Raw genomic sequence first — 22,456 nt, forward strand, 5'->3', positions numbered from 1 at the left:
AGGGATCAGTTTACTTTGTTTATTTTATTTACAAAGCAGAACAATACAAGCATTGTATGTATACTACAAATTACTAAACGTGATTTCTTGAATTCTCTTGTAAACCGGTAAAACACTCTAAAATGTGTTTGAAAAGAACAAAAACTGAAAGGTGTTGTCACCTACACAAAAAATATTCTACCGATTTGCAATTGTCACCTATGCGTAAATTGTTTTTTTTTCTTTTAGCTAGGATAAGTGGAAAGTCGAAAAAATCAGGTAATTCTAATTGAGAAGTTATTTACATTATTCATCAAGAGAGAAACAATGAAAGACCGCCTCAAATAAATTATAAAAAAAAAGAAACAATAAATAACTAAAAATGTACAACTTTACAAACTACACAACTCTTGTCTATCTTAAGTTCATTTTAGAAGTCTTTGCACATTCACGATTAAAATCACAATAAAGTTAAGAGTAAAACAAATGTAACAAAATTGCACAAATAAATAAAAAGGTACGAACTAAATCCACCTATAAAATTCACTAATTGTCACTTTTTACAGTTTGGATCGGATGTTCACAAGTACATAAAGTTATTATTGTAATTTTCTCTTCTAGTTTCACACAATTTGACTTCCAAATTATGTAAACATGTTCAATTTGATGTTCCTACCTTAGTTTCAAATGGTTATACTCACTAACTCTATTATATAATGTCTATATAACTATAAAATTTTCAAAAGAGCAAAAAATAAGTTATAAAACAGATATCTAATAGAAAAATATTGCGCTCGAACGAGAAATAAATAAAAAACAAAAAGAAAAACAAGACTACTGATAATAATTATAATAACTATGTACTACCTAATATTTATTTTGTTATACATTTATTACTAATTTGTATTTTGAATGGAAACCGAGCGAACTAAATGATTGTCTCCAAAAAGACGTTCCATCAATGCTTCGTATAACTGTATCTGCTGATTTTTTGCAAAAATACGTTATTTTGGAAAAATAAAACTGTTTGGAAAGAATCAGTTAAAATACAAATTAGTCTTAAGTTATCATATCACACATACTGATTAAGGATATATAAAGTTTCCGGTTGATAGAAAAAAGGGACCCGTGTGTAGTCTTATACTCACTGTAACAAACACAGCTCACTATGTATACTCTGTCTGTATTTATTGGTATCGGCAACTACTTATGGTGGGCTTTATGTCAGTAATATCTTCAATAATATAATAGTTAGACTAGGTGAAATTGCAACTTGTGCTTCGCGTCCCAAATCCTGAAACAAAGAAAGGAGTCAGAGTCGGTAATCTGAGATTATAAAGGCTTTGAATTTGTAACGAGTGAAATTGTTGTCTTTTGTCCGCACCTGATCAAATGTTCGTGCGTCAAACACTAATCTGACTAAACTTCGAGGCCTTTGAAGTGTAAGGGAAACTTTGAAAATTGCGATTTAAATCAACAGGAGGAAATTTTCTAATGGCGTCCTTTATGTGGAAATGAGGCGGTGGAGTTTTAAAAGGAACTTGATATGGGAAGTAGAATCTCGACAGAGCACGGCGGTTATTAATACTTTTGGTAATACTAAAATTTTCTGAAATAACACTAAAATTACCAAAATCACAGGTTTAAATAAAAAAATGTTCGCGATTTTGACTTATTTTGGACATAAATTTGGTCTTTTTGGGTCTACATTCTTGAAATTTTGCACCGACAATCAGCAAGTGCCAAAAAGTAACATTTCTAAATTTCATTACTGTAACACTAAAATTACCAAAATTACAGGTTTAAATACAAAAATGTTCGCAATTTTGGCTCATTTTGGAAACAAAAGTTTATAAATTTGGCCTTTTTGGGTCTATATTTTTAAAATTTTGCTCAGTCAACAAGCAAGTGCTAAGAAATAACATTTCCTAATTTCATTACTGTAACACTAAAATTACTAAAATCACAGGTTTAAATACAAAAATTTTCGCAATTTTGGCTCATTTTGGAAACAAAAGTTTCTAAATTTGGCCTTTTTGGGTCTATATTTTTGAAATTTTGCACAGTTAATAAGCAAGTGCCATAAAGTAACATTTCCAAATTTCATTACTGTAACACTAAAATTACTAAAATCACAGGTTTAAATACAAAAATGCTCGCAATTTTGGCTCATTTTGGAAACAAAAATTTCTAAATTTGGTCTTTTTAGGTCTATATTCTTGAAATTTTGCACAGCCAATAAGCAGGTGCCAAGAAGTAACATTTCTTAATTTCATTACTGTAACACTAAAATTACTAAAATCACAGGTTTAACTACAAAATTTTTCGCAATTTTGGCTCATTTTGGAAACAAAAATTTCTAAATCTGGTCTTTTTGGGTCTACATTTTTGAAATTTTGCACAATTAATAAGCAACTGCCATACAGTAACATTTCCAAATTTCATTACTGTAATACTAAAATTACCAAAATTACAGGTTTAAATAAAAAATGATCACAATTTTGACTAATTTTGAAAACAAAAATTTCTAAAATTTGTCTTTTTCGTTCGAAAATTATGAAATTTGGCACAATCAATAAGCAAGTTACCAGTAGTAACAGCCCCAAATTTCACTATTGTAACATTTAAATTGCCAGAACTACACAAGCCTTAATAAAAAATATTTTGACTCATTTTAGAACAATTTTTTCCAAAATTGGTACTTTTCGACTTAAATTTTTCAAATTTGGCATAATCAGTAAGTCCGAATTAGTCATTATCCCAAATTTCATCACTGTAACACTAAAATTACCAGAATCACACGTATAAATAACAAAATGTTGGCAATTTTGCCTTATTTTGAAAATAAAAATTTCAAAATTTGGTCTTTTGGAGTCTACATTTTTGAAATTCTGCACAGTCAATAAGCAAGTGCCAAGAAGTAACATTTCCAAAATTCATTACTGGAACACTTAAATTACCAAAATCACAGATTTAAATACAAAATGTTCGCTATTTTGACTCATTTTGAAAATAAAAATTTCTAAAATTTATCCTTTTCGTTGGAAAATTATGAAATTTGGCACAATCAACAAGCAAGTTACGAGTAGTAACAGGTCAAAATTTCATGACTGTTACATTTAAATTGCCAGAACTACAAGCCTTAATAAAAAAATATTTGAAATTTTGACTAATTTTAGAATAAAATTTTCTAAAATTGGAACTTTTTGCCCCAAATTTTTGAAACTCGGCGGAATTAGTAAGCAAACCCCAAGAAGTAATAGTCAAATTTAATTATTATAATACCAAAATTACTAGAATCATAGATTTTTATGAAAAAAGTGTTGGCAATTTTCACTGATTTTGGACATAAACATTTCTAAATTTGGTCTTTTTGGGTCTACGTTTTTGAAATTTTGCACAGTCAATAATTAGGTGCCAAGAAGTAATATTGCCAAAATTTATTACTGTAACACTAAAATTACCAAAATTACAGGTTTAAATACAAAAGTTCGCAATTTTGACTCATTTTGGAAATAAAAATCGGTAAAATTTGTCTTTTTCATTCAAAAATTATGAAACTTGGTACAATCAATAAGCAAGTCACGTGTACTAACACGTCCAAATTTGATTGTAACGTTTAGTTTGCCAGAACTATAAGCCTTAATAAAAAGATGTTTGAAATTTTGACCCATTTTAGAACAAAAATATCTAAAATTGGTACTTTTTGACCTAAATTTTTGAAATTCGGCGCAGTCAGTAAGTAAGTTCAAAGTAGTAATATTCCAAAATTTCATTACTGCAACACTAAAATTATCAAATTCATCGAATTTTAATAATTTTTTTTTGACTCATTCTAGATCTGATCGATTTTATAAAACCAAATTTTTCGTAAGATTCATATTTCGTTCAGATTTTTGTCACTGCCCTCGATTTTAACTTTAATGTATGTAATAAAAACTTGAAAACGTCTTCTTCTATGCTGAGAGGTGGATCTCACAGGAATATCGTGAAAATAAATTCTTTATGAGGACTCGATTTCCTCATCATCCATCACTAAAAGTGCATAAAATATCCTTGCATTTACATATAAAAACCACGCTCATGTATAAAGTACTAAGAATCAGATCCCTCAATTTTGAATCGGTGCGAAATATAGAAAACTTTCTTATTCTTATTTGAAATCTCAAGAATACAGACATCCACCAATTGATCCGCCAGTCCCAAAAACACGATAACTTGAACGTTAAATCCCTTAAGTCTCTGTCCAACCTCCAATGATCCATTATCAACCCCCATAACCCTTATCAGTTCGCCGAAAACGTTCAACTAACCCTTCGCCTCCACTCACCTTTTCTACCGCATCGAGTCCGTCCCATTTGGCTCGATTGAATTTGATGCGGGACTCGGTTGTGAACTCGAACCTCCTCTTCCGCGCGAACTCTCGTATTCCATCACTTCTTGATAGATCAGTTCTTTCCATTGCTCCACGGTGTGCTCTCGTTCGTCGACGCTATGATCATACGGACCGGGAGCAGGCTGCCAATACACGTATTTCACATCACTACTTCGATGGGATTTCAACGACTTACCGCATTCACTTCTTGTTCGTCGTACCACACGTTGATGTATGGATGTAACAGAGCGTCGTCGACTGATATCCTTCGCTCAGGATCAATCACCAGCATACGGGATAACAAATCTCGCGCTTGGCTCGCCTTCAGACGATTGTGATCGTTACTATCGGATGGGAACAGCACGTCGGGGAAGAGCTTGTCGAACGGGAAGCCGGTGAAACGAGGGCGATTCTCCACGTAGTTGCGAACGGTGGGCTGCAGGCGGACCATGAACTGCTGAGACGGCGTGCCGAGTTGCTCTAAAATGGGAAAGACAAATTCGTACAAAACACAATCACCCTAACTGAGGATTTCTGTTATAGACAGATTGTCTTGGAGGGTGAATTCGCAAAGTAGAGGTCAAAATACATGAAATGGCAAATTTTTAGAAAGATCCAACGGTTAACTATGGAGAAATCGACAGAAATGCGTACTAAAAAATCACTTATACTTGAAGCAAAAAGACTATTTCTACTCTAGGTAGATGGTTTTGAAGGCTTTATTCGTAAAGTAGAAAACGAAATTTTATCAAGTAGCAAGTTTTCAGCAAAATCCAACGGTTAATTATAGAGAAATCGAGAGAAATGTGCATGAAATTCACCAAACTCGTCGAAAAATCACTCATATTTCAAGCAAAAAAACGATTTCGGCTCTAGATAGTCGGTTTTATTCATGAAATAGAGGACAAAATACATGGAATAGCAAGTTTTTAGCAAAAATTTAACGGTTAGTAATGGAGAAATTGAGAGAAATGTGCATAAAATCCAAAAAACTCGTCGAAAAATCACTTATATTTGCAGGGAAAAAAAGATTTCTGTTTTAGATAGATAGTTTTGAAGGCTGTATTCGTAAAGTAAAAGACGAAATTTATCAAATAGCAAATTTTTAGCAAAATCCAACGGTAAATGTTAGAGAAATCGAGAGAACTGTGCTTAAAATTCACCAAACTCATCGAAAAATCACTCATATTTTAAGCAAAAAGACGATTTCTGCTCTAGATAGACGGTTTTAAAGGATTTATTCGTGAAGTAGAGGATGAAATGCATAGAATAGCAAGTTTTTAGCACGATTTTACGGTTAATAATGGAGTGTAAGAAATTCAAAAAACTCGTCAAAAAATCACTCATATTTGAAGCAAAAAGACGATTTCTGCTCTAGATAGATGGTTTTGAAGACTGTATTCCTGAAGTAAAAGACAAAATTTATCAAATAGCAAGTTTTTAGCAAAATCCAACAGTTAATAATGGAGAAATTGAGGGAAATGCGCATAAACTCCACAAAACTCATCAAAAAAATCACTTATATTGGTAGCAAAAAGACGTTTTCTGCTCTAGATAGACAGTTTTAAAGGCTGTATTCGTAAAGTAGATGTCAAAATACATAAAATGCCAAATTTTCAGCAAGATACAACGGTTGATACTAGAGAAATCGAGAGAAATGTGCATAAAATTCACAAAACTCGTCGAAAAATCACTTATAAATAAATGATTTTGAAAGCTGCATTCGTAAAGTAAAAGACGAAATTTATCAAATAGCAAGTTTTTAGCAAGATCTAACGGTTAATTATGAAAAAAATAGCCGAAATGTACAGAACTCGTCAAAAAATCAATTACACTTGAAGCAAAAACATAATTTCTGCTCTAGATAGACGGTTTTAAAGACTGTATTCGTAAAGTTGAAGACGAAATTCATCAAATAGCAAGTTTCTGCCAAGATCCAATAATTAATAATGAAGAAATCAAGAGAAATTTGCATAATATTCTCAAAATTCGTCGAAAAATTAGATATATTCGAAGCAAAAAGACGATTTTTGCTCTAGATAGATGGTTTTGAAGGCTGTATTCGTAAAGTAAAAAGAGAACATTTATCAAAAAGCAAGTTTTTAGCAAAATTCAATGATTAATTATAAAGAAACCGAAAGAAATGTGCATGAAATTCACCAAACTCGTCGAAAAATCACTCATATTTGAAGCAAAAAGACGATTTCTGCTCTAGACAGACGGTTTTGGAGGTTGTTTTTGCAAAGTAGAGGTCAAAAAACAAATTACAAATATCTCTGAGTCCTGACCTGATGGAGCAAAACGGGCTTCGGATTCAAAATCAGGACTTTTCACTGCTCCACTACAGTAACGTATGTCTGAACTTGATGTTTAACCGTCAGATAATTGAAAAATGTGAGGAAATGACAGGTATCAACACATACGTCCACAGACTAACTAGATAAAAATTCTGATGTGAAAAAAAACAATAAAAATCTCAATTAAATTCCGCCCAATATCGTAATTTAAGCGGTAATTTGTATTCGTATCCATTTTATTTATGCCGCTTTTCGTTTTATGTACTGTAATTCCTTTAGTAAATGTGTACAGTGACAAATCCACTTCACTTAAAACAACGCCCGTAAACTCGAAGCATCAAATTTCTGGCAAAGCTGTCAAAATCGATACATAAATTGGAAAGCATCCAACTAAAGAATTTATACAATTCCGCCCTTAATCTGGTTCAAACATCATTCGCTCCTCACCTATAATTTTATTCCATTGGTCTATATGATCGGTCCCTGGGAACAACACGCCGCCTCTTATCATCTCCCCCATGATACATCCGACGCTCCAAATGTCCACATTCTCCGTATATCCCATGCCTAAGATGACTTCCGGTGCTCTATAATACCTCGTGACCACGTAAGGTGTCATCATGAACGTGGTGCCAGCTGTACGAGCCAAACCAAAGTCTAATATTTTCAATGTACAATCCGATTTAACTACAATATTGCTTGGTTTGAGATCCTGAAACAGATCAGACGTCACTGGAGGAACAAAAGGACTGAATGACGTACCCTATGTATAATACCGGCCGAATGTAAATGTTTAATACCGCAAAGCATCTGATACAGGAGATAACTCATCCTTTCGTGGTCTAAATCCATCTGGATCACTTGACACAGATTCGCGTCCATTAATTCCATCACCAAATACACATCCTGGAAGTCTTCTAAGGACCTCTGAGGCGTGAAAGCGTTCAAAAGTCCGATTATCTGCGGAAAAGACATTCAGTTTGAGTGTCAAAAGAATCTGGGATTTGAATTTCGCGCCTTCACCACTAGTGACAAAATTGACACTTTTCACTTTATACCTCATTTTTCCTGCAGAGAACAATAGATAAGTTAGATATCTGCAATGGAGAGATGTCTGTTTTAATTAATAGATGAATAAACAGAAACAAATTTATTGTTGACAGCCCTTGTTTGACATTTGACAGAAGTTTAAAAAAATCTACCAATCACAGCGCCGCATTTTAAATTTGACGCCCACAGAAAAAACGAGGTTTAGTAACTTTATTTTAATCCCCAAAAATGGAGGGCGCGAAATTCGAACTGGCTACTTACGTTTTTGTGATTAACTAATTTCATGAGCTTGAATTCGCGATACGCCCTTTTGGCGTGCGTCACATTTTGAAACGGCCTACTTAACTTCTTAATAGCTACATTCTGTTGAGTCTCCGTGTCGACGGCGGCGCTAAAATTCCAAATCATGAGTACCAATCTTGGGGAGGTTAAAAAAGAAAAAAAACACCACACCGAATTAATCATGCACATGCGCCCAGTGAATTAAACCAACAGGACATGGAGGGGTGGATAGGTGCCCACTTACCAAACTAACCCTTGTGCCCCACCGCCTTTGGGTTCCAAATTCACGTACCGATCAGGAACCCAAAATTCCGTATCTCCGAAATTGTGCTGTGTAAATCCGGGCCTCATCGACGACATCGTGCACTATTTACTTATGTTTTAACACGGCAACACACAAAATGAATAAAAAACTAGACAAATGAAAGGCACATGGAAAATAGAGCAAGCAGGAGAAAACAACGAACTAAAAGAAAAAACCAATTTTAATAAAATCACTACTCAGGCAATGTTAAGGAAGAGTTGGAGGGACTTACCAGACTATTCCTTGGGCGCCGGAACCGATGGGCTTCAAGTTTTGGTATCTCTTCAATATGGTGAATTTGGTGTCACCCACCTCAACGGTGTAGAATTGAGACAGACGGGACATTTTATAGCGCCAGTCCCAATAGTTCGACGCCGTCGTCTGAAAAAATAACCTGATAAAGGAGCGTTAAAAGGCGAACTTGAGATTTGGACGTGACTCTGTTAGTCGGCACTCTTCAAAAACAGTCCAAAAAGGCTCAAGCGGTTAAGAAATCTGAATTAGTTTCAGCGGAGCACACACAGGATTAATATCGGCGAAATTACCAAAGTTTCGGCTAAAGTCAGTTTAGTCTACTTCTAGATTATTTGATCTTTAGACTAATCCAAGCGAAGTCTACACTTTTGTTCCGATTTAGACTTGGATTTAGACTAACTCAGTTTTATTTTTCCTATTTCTGGAAGTTCAGAATCAGGAGGCAATTCTATTTTAGAAAATGTCTTTCCACTGCACCAGAACGTGTGTTTAAACTTGATGTTTAAACGTCAAATAATCGAAAAATGTTAGGAAATGACAGGTATCAAGACATACGGCCGGAGACACAAAATCTTGTACCAAATTTCAAATTTCTTAAGCAAAAGACTCAGATTTCAGAAATTTTTATTTTTAGAACAAACCAAAAAGTTCCAAAATTCTATAAAAAAAAATCGTATTATTGGTTGTGTTAGCGCCACGGCGATGAAATTTGGGGCGGTTGATACCCTAAACTTATTTATTAACTGTACAAAATTTCAAAATTCTTAGGAGACAGATTCAGATTTTAAAAATCTTTTTTTAGGACGAACCAAAAAGTATCAAAATTCTATAAAAAAATTGTAGTATAGGTTGTATTAGCGCCACAGCGATGAAATTTGGGAAGGTTGCTAGTCTTGACCCACTTATTAATTGTGCTGATTTTCAAAATTCTGAGGCAACAGACTTAGATTTTGGAAATTTTTATTTTTAGATCGAACCAAAAAATTTCAAAATTCTATAAAAAAAATATTTTTGGTTGTGTAAGCGCTACACTGATAAAATTTGGAGAGATTGCTAGTCTTGACCCATTTATTAACTGTACCGAATTTCAAAATTCTGAGGCAATAGGCTCAGTTCTTAGAAATTTTTATTTGTAAGACGAACCAAAAAGTTTCAAAATATACTAAAAAAAAATTGTATTTTTTGTTGTGTAAGCGCTACAGCGATGAAATTTGGGAAGGTTGCTAGTCTTGACCTATTTATAAACTGTATCAAATTTCAAAATTCTAAGACAACAGACTCAAATTTTACAAATTTTTATTTTTAGGACGAACCAAAAAGTCTTAAAATTCTATAAAAAAAAATGTATTTTTGGCTGTGTAAGTGTTACAGCTATGAAATTTGGGGAGATTGCTAGTTTTGACCCATTTATTAACTGTACCAAATTTAAAAATTCTGAGGCAACAGGCTCAGATTTTAGAAAATTTTATTTTTAGGACGAACCAAAAAGTGTCAAAATTCTATAAAAAAAAATGTATGTTTGGTTGTGTAAGCGCTACACCGATAAAATTTGAAAAGATTGCTAGACCCAATCCATTTATTAACTGTACCAAATTTCAAAATTCTGTGGCAACAGGTTCAGTTTTTAGAAATTTTTATTTGTAAGACGAACCAAACAGTTTCAAAATTTAATAAAAAAAAATTGTATTTTTTGTTGTGTAAGCGCTACAGCGATGAAATTTGGAAAGGTTGCTAGTCTTGACCTATTTATTAACTGTATCAAATTTCAAAATTCTAAGACAACAGACTCAAATTTTACAAATTTTTATTTTTAAGACGAACCAAAAAGTTCCAAAATTCAATAAAAAAAATGTATTTTTGGTTGTGTTAGCGCCACAAGGATGAAATTTGAGGACATTGATACTCTTAACTAATTTATTAATTGTGCCAAATTTCGAAATTCTGGAGTAACAGACGCAAATTTTACAAATTTTAATTTTTAGGACGAACCAAAAAGTCTTAAAATTCTATAAAAAAAAATGTATTTTTGGCTGTGTAAGTGTTACAGCTATGAAATTTGGGGAGATTGCTAGTTTTGACCCATTTATTAACTGTACCAAATTTCAAAATTCTGAGGCAGCAGGCTTAGATTTTAGAAATTTTGTTTTTAGGACGAACCAAAAAGTTTCAAAATTCTAAAAAAAATTGTATTATTGGATGTGTTAGCGCTACAACGATGAAATTTGAGGAGGTTGCTAGTCTTGACCCATTTATTAACAATACCAAATTTCAAAACTTTGAGGGGAAAATCTGAAATTTTGGAAATTTTTATTTTTAGAACAAACCAATAAGTTTCAAAATTCTAAAAAAAATAAATTGTAGTTTTGGTTGTGTTAGTGCCACAGCGATCAAATTTAGGGAGGCTGCTAGTCTTGCCCCATTTATCAACTGTACCAAATTTAAAAATTCTTAGGCAACAGACTCGGATTTTAGAAATTTCCATTTTTAGGACAAACCAAACCGTTTTTCCGTTTTTTCGAAAATAATTCGATAAAAAATTGTAAATAAAGTCACGTGTGTCTGAACTTGATGTTTAAACGTCAGATACTTGAAAGATGTCAGGAAATGACAGGGTTTCAAGACATACGTCTAATTTAGTCCAGTGACCAAAATAATGGTTTTGCCGACTCCATATCTTCAAAATTGGACATTTGGGAGTGTTGCAAAAATCAAAATATTGATACTTCCTATAATTGGTTGCAAAAGTAGATTTTCGATTTCGATTTTCTGTCGAGTTAAACCCTTAAAAACAAATTTAACGCTTGTTTTCACGCCCGGCCAAGTGTGCTAGTTTATTCGATAGTTTAAGTGACAACCCAAAAAAAGTGGTCATCATTCTTTCGTTAGCTCAAGACCGAACACAATCTCCGACAAAAGTTCGCGATTGCAAGTCTTCGCTTCGTGTTTATGACAGAAAAACTTGATATTCTAAACTAGATTTTCGAACTTCGAGCAGACGTCGTTCTTTGTTTAGGAGACAACGTCTGAGTGCAATGATAATGGAGAAGCACTTTGTAACACCAACAGAAAGTGATATAAGAGCCAACTTTATTTTCTGATGAAGCGTGGCGTTGTTATCTTTGAGTCTCCAGGAGGTCAGAAATGAATTTGCTTGCCAACTAACTTCATAGTAGTGTTTGGATAAAACCATCGAGGAAAATGAGATAATCTAATTTATGAAACTCGTCTATTAACTCGGCGAACACCATTTTCATTTTCTTTTTTCTGATCCTCTAGTTAAATATAACATTCTGTTGGTTCGGCGTGCTCGGAATATTTTCCTTCGGAATGAAACTGCAGTCAGATTATTTCAGTTTTTATACAAAACTGTCACCTGTTACATGTTTAATTAAACTTGGTGGAATTTACTTTTTGCACTAAAGAATGTCATGGAGATTAAGTGTAATTACCTAGAACAAGCAAACGTTATTTTAAATAAAAACTAACAGTTTAAATTAAATAGATGTTTGTATGTCACGACAGGATGTACGGGATTAAATTTATTGGATTTTAATCTGAACAGGTTTAAACCAACTAATTTTAGCGGATTTATTGTCGTTTTAGTCGCTGGATATTGTCACGATTTCATTCGAAAACTGAATGGACGACAAGCGCCGGTTTTTGCAAATGTCATCTCCCAATTTGTTCCAGACCACGCCATGCACGACGCAGAAAAATGACGGGAAATTAATATCGCGGTTGCAACTGACGTGTTATGAAATACAGTCGGCTTTGGTCGCAAATATACACTTTGACAGTTATTTTTTTATTTAAAGTTGCTTCCCCAGAAATTTGACATTTGACAATTTTGACTTGTTACAAAACGGTAACAAACAAATTTAATTTCGACACATCACATCGCCACTGCGATATTTGCAACGGGAACGAATTACACTATGAAATTTTTTTAATTTGCATTTTGTTTGTTTGCAACCCACACTAATTGTAAAGTTGGTATAGGTTGCAGTGTACACTTTGACAGAGCAATCTTGATAAATTAGCTTTGGAAATTTTAAGATGACAGGGTTGGCATGATTATCCCCCAGAATTCGACATTTGACAATTAATTACGGAATTAATTAGTGCGAGCTCTCAAACTGTTTCAAGTAAAGCGAAATTTTCTACAGATGCGCTGCTGTTTCAAAAACGGTAAGAAACAAATTAAGTTTTGACATTTTACGTTGGCAGAACTTTTACGATCGTCTTTTGTACCCCAAAATCTAATTCACATAACATAACAACAAATGAATTACACGATAAAATTGAAAAAATTGTGACCTTGGGTCACAGTTATTTTTTTATTTAAAGTTGCAATCTTGATGAATTAGCTTTGGGAATTTTAAGATGACAGTGTTGGCATCATCCCCCAGAATTTGACATTTGACAATTTTGATATAAAAATTACGTAATTAATTAGGCGAGCCCTTAAACTGTTCCAAGGTAAGAAACAAATTGAGCTTTGACACTTAACGTTGGCAGAACTTACACGACGTTGACACTGTCATTGCAACATTTGTAATAGGAACGAATTACACGATAAAAATTCAAAAACTGTGACCTTGGGTGGATATTTGCCATAGTCGGTTTAGGTTTCAATCTCCATTTTGACAGTTATTTTTTCATGTAAAGTTGGTTTTTTTGATGAATTAACTTAGAGAATTATACGATGATAGGATTAACATCATCCCCCAAAATTTGACATTTGACAATTTTGACAATTAATGAGAGTCCAAGTAAAGTAAAATTCCCTGTTTCAAAAGCGGTAAAAACAAATTGAGTTTCGACATTTAACGTTGACCGAAGTTGCACGATCGTCTTTTGTACCCTAAAACCCGATTCACATAACACCATTGCAACATTTGCAACAAGAACGACTTACACAATAAATTTTAAAATTTGTGACCTTGTGGACAGTTGCAACCTCAACCAACTGTAGATATTTACATAACAAGTGCGGAAAGCGCCAAATTTCGCACGAGTGGGATTGCAATGTACGTTGAAAATTAAAAAATATCTAATTTTTACCTAAAATCTCGTTGTTTTTGACATATTACATAAATGGCGCCACTATAAAGTCAAATTCTGCTTAAAATAAAAAAAAACAACACATTTTAGCCCAAATTCCTAGAATTTTTGACATATTTGCAGTTTTAGATTTGACTTTTAACCCAAATTTTGGTTGAAATGTAGTGTATAGGTAATACACAAGTGCAAAAATAACTCTTTCCTACCTATCCTAAATGTCATTTTCCTAGACTCGTAGGACAATTCCAGACAGTTAAATGGTCCCGAAACCATAAATATATCCTCACTGATGACTTAAGTCAGAGAAAACCTAACCACACCAAACGCACAAATGCGTAAGTGACTTTAGAGTGCGTAATAGTTATTTACATTCGAGCAACTGTAAGTAGGAATTTATGGCCCGACTGCAATGTTTGGCGGAGACGAAGGTGGCATTTGCTGGAGAGACCTTACAAAGCGAAATTTGTAGTTTTCTGGCGAAAAAACCATTGAAAACAAAAAAAAATGTTGATCTGACACATCTTACTTGCAGTTTTCGAATCTTCTAATAGATGGCGCCACCAATAAAATTAATTTTCAACTAGATTTTTAGGGTGGAAAAATCATCTTAAATAACGAAACAACTTGTTTTTAATTGGGAAGCGTCTTTCTTGCGCTCGTTCATCCAATCTGCCACTCTTACAAAATTCGGCACTTTCCGCACTTGTTATGCAAATATTTACAACCAATGAAGTTTCCATTTTTTTTAATTTTCTCAAAATACGGAAAAGTTTAGTAACTAACTCGTTTTATAAGGTAATATAAGAGCGAAAATGGTTACCCTAAACATTTTAAAGCACCTCTTGCACTGCTAAAAAAGCACTGAACCCGACGCCATCAGCCTCCGTCGAGGCGCCACGTCCCGAATTCCGATTTTTTGGCAGATGCGGCACCAAATTCTTCTCCTAACAGAAATTGTCTTACGATCTGTGCATAAAAACTGGCAACTGCTTTTTTCGTGGTAAAGATGAATGAAAATCGTCGGCGATCCAAAACACGCATAAAATCCGTGAAACGACTCGTCAAGATTACGTTTCTCACATTCGCTCGAGCAATCAAGACAGTTTTAAGGGTTGTTAACCCTCGCATCATTTTTAATACCTCATCACGGGGTGCGGGATTGATTTTTATCGGAACGGGAAAACAAAACTCAATTTCGCCGCCTCCGAGTGCTTAGTCCGTTTTTAATTATCGTAATTAGGCGCGGTTAAAAAAGGGGTTGAAATGAGTTCTTTGTTAGCTGGCGTCAAGGTAATTCTTGTTTCACTTGGCTGCACGCCAATGTTTATCTAGACACTGAGGAATTCACCTTACATTTTATAACAGCTTGGTTAAAAATAGCCGAGGCGTGAATTACATAAAGACGAGTCTTGCCCACTTTCAACTATTCCAAGAATGAAAATATCAAAATCGTCGCCAAAAAGTTGGCTTTCTGATATAAGGACGCGACAGCTGTTTCGTCTGCATTTTAGCGTGTTCATTCCATTGCCATGGCACGGAATTTACTTTCGTGTCGCATAACGGCCGATATAACTTTTACTTTTGACATAATAGGCTCTACATTGTGTGATTAACGGCCGTTTTTCGATGGGTTAATAAATTGTTAGTATTCACTCAGAGTCGATTTTTTCAGTACTCACCAAGAACGATCCATTTTAGTGGCTATTGGTAGGACGGTGCCAAGTTAAAATAGAAGCTCTGAAACAAAGAAAAAAATTCAATGTTGGAACTTCGACGTGTTATCACAGACTAATTGTGTTATAGTTTGAGTAATCAGCATGTTGAATGAATCACAACACAAAGTCAGCTACCAAAATTATACATTACGGTAAGACTCAAGAGTTAAGTAATGTGTACATTGTAGTATGACTCAGTTGATATGTTTAGTACCTGTGGATTCTTTAAATAAAACGGTACGTGATTCAAAGATAATAATTGTTTTGTTCAAATTCCTTCTTTTTCCTTTCCAGATACAAATTTTGCGCCATTTTGTTAGTACGGTGATGAAAGTAGAATAATATTATAAGTATGTTGCTAACACAAAAAAAAATTGATCTTCGACCCAAAAAAAATGTAAGACGAATTATTTTGACTTAAAGGACAGGTAATTTTAACGCTACAGCAATCAACTTTGGCGAGGTTACTAATTCGGACCTGCTGATGCACTGTGCCAAATTTCAAAATTATACATAGACCAGAAAAGACAAAATTTTGGATCTTTTCGAACTGAAATTTTCCAAATAAAATTATAAAGCTTCGTAGCTCTAATAATTTTGATGCCACTGCAATTAAATTTGTACAGGTTACTAATTCGGACTTAGTTACTAATTGGATCAAATTTCAAAATTATAGAGCAGGAGAGACTGATGTAAGAAATTTTTGTTTTTTGGATGAACCCAAAACTGCGAAAACTTTTTATTAGGCGTGGTAAAACTCTAGTAATTTTAAAGCCATAGCAATAAAATTTTGGGAGATTACTAATTTAGACTTACTTACTAATTGAACCCAATTTTCAAAATTATAGAGCTAAAGCGACCGATTTTAGAAATTTTTATTTTTTGGATGAACCGAAAATTAGGAACATCTATTATTAAGGGCTGTAACTCTAGTAAGTTTTAAGCCACAACAATAAAATTTCGGGAGGTTACAAATTTAGACTTACTTACTAATTTTACCAAATTTCAAAATTATAGAGCGGAAGTCACTGATTTTAGAAATTTTTATTTTTTAGATAAATCGAAAACAACGAATTTTTTTTATTCAACGTTGTAACTCTGGTAATTTTAATGTCACAGCAATCAAATTTAGGCAGGTTCAATTCAAACTTAGTTACTAATTTACCAAAATTTCAAAATTATAGAGCGGAAATGACCAATTTTAAAAATTTTAATTTTTTTGATGAGCCGAAAATTGGGAACATTTATTATTAAGGGTTGTAATTCTAGTAATTTTAAAGCCATAGCAATGAAATTTTGGGAGATTACTAATTTAGACTTACTTACTAATTGAACCAAATTTTCAAAATTATAGAGCTAAAGCGACCGATTTTAGAAATTTTTATTTTTTGGATGAACCGAAAATTAGGAACATCTATTATTAAGGGTTGTAACTCTAGTAAGTTTTAAGCCACAACAATAAAATTTCGGGTGGTTACTAATTTAGACTTACTTACTAATTTTACCAAATTTCAAAATTATAGAGCGGAAGCCACTGATTTAAGAAATTTTTATTTTTTAGTTGAATCGAAAACAACGAATTTTTTTTATTCAACGTTGTAACTCTGGTAATTTTAATGTCACAGCAATCAAATTTAGGCAGGTTACTAATTCAAACTTAGTTACTAATTTACCAAAATTTCAAAATTACAGAGCGGAAATGACTGATTTTAAAAAAATTTATTTTTTGGATGAACCGAAAATTGGGAACATTTATTATTAAGGGTTGTAACTCTAGTAATTTTAAAGCCATAGCAATGAAATTTTGGGAGATTACTAATTTAGACTTACTTACTAATTGAACCAAATTTTAAAAATTATAGAGCTAAAGCGACCGATTTTAAAAAAATTTATTTTTTGGATGAACCGAAAATTGGGAATATTTATTATAAAGGGTTGTAACTCTAGTAAGTTTTAAGCCACAACAATAAAATTTCGGGTGGTTACTAATTTAGACCTACTTAATAATTTTACCAAATTTTAAAATTATAGAGCGGAAACGACTAATTTTAGAAAATTTCATTTCTTGGATGAACCGAAAACTGCAAATATTTATTATTAAGGGTTGTAACTCTAGTTATTTAAAATCCACAACAACGAAATTTCAGAGGCTACTAATTTTAACTTACTTACTAATTGTACCCAATTTCAAAATTATAGAGCGGAAACGAAATTTTTATTTTTTGGATGAAACGAAAACTGCAATTTTTTTTATTAGGGGATGTAACTCTAGTAATTTTAATGCCACAGCAATTAAATTTAGGCAGGTTACTAATTCAGACTTAGTTACTAATTTACCCAAATTTCAAAATTATCGAACGAAAATAACTAATTTTAGAAATTTTCATTTTTTGGATGACCCAGCGTCAAATTACAAAATGATGAATCAAAAAAATCAATTTTTTTTTATTTTTCTTAACAGATACCTCAAAATTTTGGCGAGCAAACAGATTTGAAACCCCCCTAAAAGAGCTACAAAATCACCTTTCGCACCAAACTGCTGAAAACTAGTTTTGTCCGTTCTAGCTATCGATTCCATATTATATCATTTTAAATTTAATTTTCTCCTGCTCGCCCCCATGGTAACGCCGCGACGTCATTCCCTATAAGTCTTCTAATTAATTTACATTTTATTACCTTCTCGCATTTCTGTTAGTTAGGTACATTAAAATCTTGATCACTTTCAAACCGACAATCAAACGCTTCTAGTGCAAATTTCACACCATATTGTGCATAAAAGTTTGTTACTATAACACGATAATCTCCTCTCGAAACTTCCAAATTCAGTTACCAGCCACTTCACACATCGTTTTCCTTACATCAGCTTCGGTTAAAAATAGAGGAAAAATCTCGAGAGTATCTTTCAGATTTTGATAGATCTTGAGGAAATTCATTTTCTTTCATTGCGTCCGTTATCAAATTGGTACAGAAAATTATTATTTTTGGGAAATGATTGATTAGATGCGACCTTCTTTCTATTTAAGATCGACGAGGTAAGGTCAGGACTTTTCAAAAATAGCAGTAGAGTCGCTTCTAAAGTAGAATTGCACTTTTTTTACAAAATCTTTTGGCCGTCTAATGCAAAATTCTTGCAGAATTTTCCATATTCATGTTGGCGATAACGGTGGTCGTTGTAACGTTTCATTCGCTCCCATTAGAATGCAGAATGAGACTACGAAAACCATTAGAAGAACGGCGGCATTGTAAAAACTCCTATTTCATGTAAATTGGAGATTTTTACGAGGTTTCTCCTCATGATAACGCAAGTTCCAGCAATCATACTTTTATGAAACATGATCCAAAAAATGTTGATCGCAATAAAACATTCAGCTGACAAGCCCTTTGACACTTTCTCCAAAGCGCGAAGAAATAAAATATAATGGACGATCTCGCAAAGAAATTTATAGATGAGACGTGAACGAAAATACAGTCATTACAGACGACTACTATTCAACCCAAACCTCATGAAAATTCGCTCGTTTTGCCAACTCGGCAAAAAATCCAGACGAAACCATAGAACGAGCGGAAGTTGATGTTGCCCCATATTATATTTATGTGGAGGATTTTCGCTCCCCTAAGATCGATCATGGGACTGCACTAAAACGACTTTAATACCCAGCAGGAAGCCGTGATTAATCGCAGGGATTTTTCCACTAAACGGCGGTATAATTGGACGGCTTTTTGATAATGCGTGTAAGTCCGATTTTATGAGGGTTGGATAAACGTATGACTGAGCAAGTAAATGCTAAGAAAGAAGGGGATTTCTTGATTTGTGATAATTGAAAAGCCAGGAAATGCAGCGGCTTTTCATTAAAAATTTTAATATGAAAGCGGAGTGCAATTTATTTTAATAAAATAAATTAAAGGAGTTATTACAGCGGTGAATAAATCCTTTGTTTTTGGAGTGTAGGGCTTTTGACGATTTTTGCCCAGGCGGAAGATTTTCATTTGCTTTCACTGAAATGAACACCTCTGGAAACTACATTTCCAAATTTGAATTTTAAATTTTGGTAGTATCCTTGCATTTCCTACAAATTCTCTGTAGTCTTCTAAATTTTTATTAGATTGTATTTGATACACTCAATAAGCATAACCGAATCAGCAAGTCTACCAAATTTGATTGCTCTAACTTTAAAGCTGGCGATGTTACGCAATTTAATAGAAAAATTTTGATTTTTTGTCGATTCACAAAAAAAATAATTCTGGATTCTCATTTTTTGTTCGAAAATTCTATAACTTAATACACTCAATAAGTAACATTAAATCAGTAAATCTACAACATTTTATTGCTCTAACTTTAAAACTGTTCGAGTTGCGCGATTTAATAGAAAAATTTTGATATTGAGTTAGTCCTATACTAAGAAAAAAATTTCTAAAATTCTCATTTCTTGTTCGAAAATTCTATAATTTAATACAGTCAATACGCAACTCGCTATCAGTAAATCTAACAAATTTTATTGTTCTAACTTTAAAACTGTCAAATTTACGCAATTTAATAAAAAAAAATGATTTTGAGTTAGTCCTATACTAAGAAAAAAATTTCTAAAATTCCCATTTCTTGTTCAAAAATTCTATAATTTAATACACTTAATAAGCAACTCTAAATCAGTACATCTACCACATTTGATTGTTCTAACTTTAAAACTGTCAAAGTTTCGCAATTTAATAGAAAAATTTTGATTTTGAGTTAGTCCAAAAAAAAAATTCTAAATTTCTCATTTCTTGTTTGAAAATACTATAATGAAATACAGTCAATGAGCAATTCTATATCAGTAAATCTACCAAATTTTATTGTTTTAACTTTAAAACTGTCGAGGTTACGCAATTCAATAGAAAAATTTTGATTTTGAGGTAGTTCTACTAAGAAAAAATTTCTAAAATTCTCATTTCTTGCTCTAAAATTCTATAATGTAATACAGTCAATAAGCAACTCTAAATCAGTAAATTTACCAAATTTGATTAATCCAACTTTAAAACTGTCGAATTTATGAAATTTATTTTAAAACTTTCGATATTAAGTTAGTCCTACTAAGAAAAAAATTTCTAAAATCCTCACTTCTTGCTCAAAAATTCTATAATTTAAAACGCTCAATAAGCATCACCAAGTTAGTAAATTAAACAAATTTGATTGCTATAACTTTAAAACTATCTGAGTTACGAATTTTAATCGAAAATTTTGGATTTTAGTCAGTGTTAAATACAAGTTTTTTTTTTAAACTGCTCATTACTTGCTTGAAAAATCTATTATTTCATACACGTAATAAGCATCTGTAAATTAGTAGATCCACCAAATTTGATTGATCTAACTTTAAAACTGCCTGAGTTACGAATTTTAATCGAAAATTTTGGATTTTAGTCAGTGCTAAATGCAAGTTTTTTTTAAACTGCTCATTACTTGCTTGAAAATTCTATTATTTCATACACGTAATAAGCATCTGTAAATTAGTAGATCCACCAAATTTGATTGATCTAACTTTAAAACTGTCGAATTTAAGAAACTTTTTGTTTTGAGATAGTCCTGCAAGAAAAAAATTCTAAAATTCTTATTTCTTGCTCAAAAATTCTATAATTTAAAACACTTAATAAGCATTACGAAATTAGTAAATTAACCAAATTTGATTGCTCTAACTTTAAAACTATCAAAGTTACGCAATTTAATAAAAAAAAATTGATTTTAAGTTAGTGTTACTTAGAAAAAAAATCTAAAATTCTCATTTCTTCTTCAAAAATTCTATAATTTAAAACGCTCAATAAGTATCACCAAATTAGTAAATTAACCAAATTTGATTGGTCTAACTTTAAAACTATCCGAGTTATGGAATTTAATAGAAAATTTTGGAATTTGAGTTGGTTCGCCAAGAAAAAATTCTAAATTTCTTATTTCTTGCTCTAAAATTCTGTTATTTAATACACCGAATAAGCATCTTTAGAGTCGTAAACCTACCAAATCTAATTGCTCCAACTTTAAAACAGTCGAAATTACGCAATCTACGGAAAATTTTGTATTTTGAGTGAACAATATAGATTTGCTGCCAAACCATAAAATGTACTCCGAGACCATTTCCCTGCAAATTCGTAACGGCTCTCAGTATTCAGTTTTTAATAAACCATCCCAACTGAATAAAACATTTTATCCACTTTCTGTCACTCCATTGTATCCTCTAAATTCTATTTTAACAATATCAGTTTCATCAGTAGACAAAAACTATCCCACCCCTCGTACTCCCCACGCAAACAGAACGTCAGAATAATTGTGACAAACGACCCCAGCCCGTTTTTATTTCCACTGCAGTTTCCATCTCCCAACTGCCAAGGAAATAAAACAAGCACTAAAACGATATTCCTCGTCGTCTAAGTAGTTTTTAAGCTAAAACTGGAAATTCTCATTGTCTCTGTGCATGAATCGCACACGTATGTGCATTTCTAGAAATTCTCCCGCGTCTCCTTTCAGCCGTGCTTGCAGCAAATCTCGTCTCTAAAAGGGGGCTTTTAATGCACCGAGATGCACATCTTCTACTTTGTAATGTAAAGCTCGCTGGGCGCGAAAAAATAATTACACACGTTCGGTTAATTCCTGCAATAACTCCTCTTTAATAACGGCGTCACCGGCAGAGCCGAATTAATTTGTTTATTATTCACGCGTTATTACGTTACAGTGAGGTGTGGCCCTGAAATCGAATCAACTCCCGATTTAAAAGGGCTTAAAATCGAAACTAACGCAGCGCCATCTCTGAGAAGTCCCCCGAACCCTCCACGTCGGGTAAACTTAAATTACTTTGAAGGAAACGCGGTAGATAAATGTCAGTCTTATCGAATTCCGACTGAAACGTCGAGGTTTATCTCAGAGTTTTTATTTATTGAAACGTCCGCCCACGGTGCCCTTTCGGCGCTAATGCGATGAATAATAAATGCGACTATTTCAAGTTTTAGTTTTGGCGTTCAATGCAAATACTCCGGAGTTGGAAGTCGAAAGTACACTACAAGTTGAAAGCTGCTTAACTCTATTTCAATGGTATTGTGGAAATAAGTGCGCTGATTGAGGATATTTGGTTCCCGGAATTGAGTTAGTCGATATAAAGGAATAGAAAAAGGAGAA

General features: G+C 33.0%; 1 protein-coding gene across 5 annotated transcripts in view; it reads right to left on the bottom strand.

The window, feature by feature from the left end:
- Positions 1-5: 5 nt before the first annotated feature.
- Positions 6-22,456, bottom strand: part of bsk (mitogen-activated protein kinase dJNK) — a 49,445-nt gene continuing 26,994 nt past the window's right edge. For 2 of the 5 annotated variants that reach the window (XM_088041646.1, XM_088041645.1), the window contains 8 exons: positions 15,286-15,343; positions 8,520-8,681; positions 7,963-8,092; positions 7,414-7,611; positions 7,099-7,363; positions 4,551-4,834; positions 4,310-4,497; positions 6-1,273 (listed from right to left, as the gene is read on the bottom strand). In XM_088041646.1, coding sequence (XP_087897772.1) covers positions 4,315-4,497; positions 4,551-4,834; positions 7,099-7,363; positions 7,414-7,611; positions 7,963-8,092; positions 8,520-8,681; positions 15,286-15,299 — 1,236 coding nt within the window. In that variant the 5' untranslated portion in view covers positions 15,300-15,343 and the 3' untranslated portion in view covers positions 6-1,273; positions 4,310-4,314. Of the gene's footprint in view, positions 1,274-4,309; positions 4,498-4,550; positions 4,835-7,098; positions 7,364-7,413; positions 7,612-7,962; positions 8,093-8,227; positions 8,442-8,519; positions 8,682-15,285; positions 15,344-22,456 lie in introns of those variants that run through there. The other 3 variants (XM_088041648.1, XM_088041649.1, XM_088041647.1) reach the window with 2 other exon arrangements.

This window comes from Gnatocerus cornutus, chromosome 7 (genome assembly GCF_029298725.1).
Source record: "Gnatocerus cornutus isolate USDA-ARS CGAHR chromosome 7, icGnaCorn1.1, whole genome shotgun sequence".
NCBI lineage: Eukaryota > Metazoa > Arthropoda > Insecta > Coleoptera > Tenebrionidae > Gnatocerus > Gnatocerus cornutus.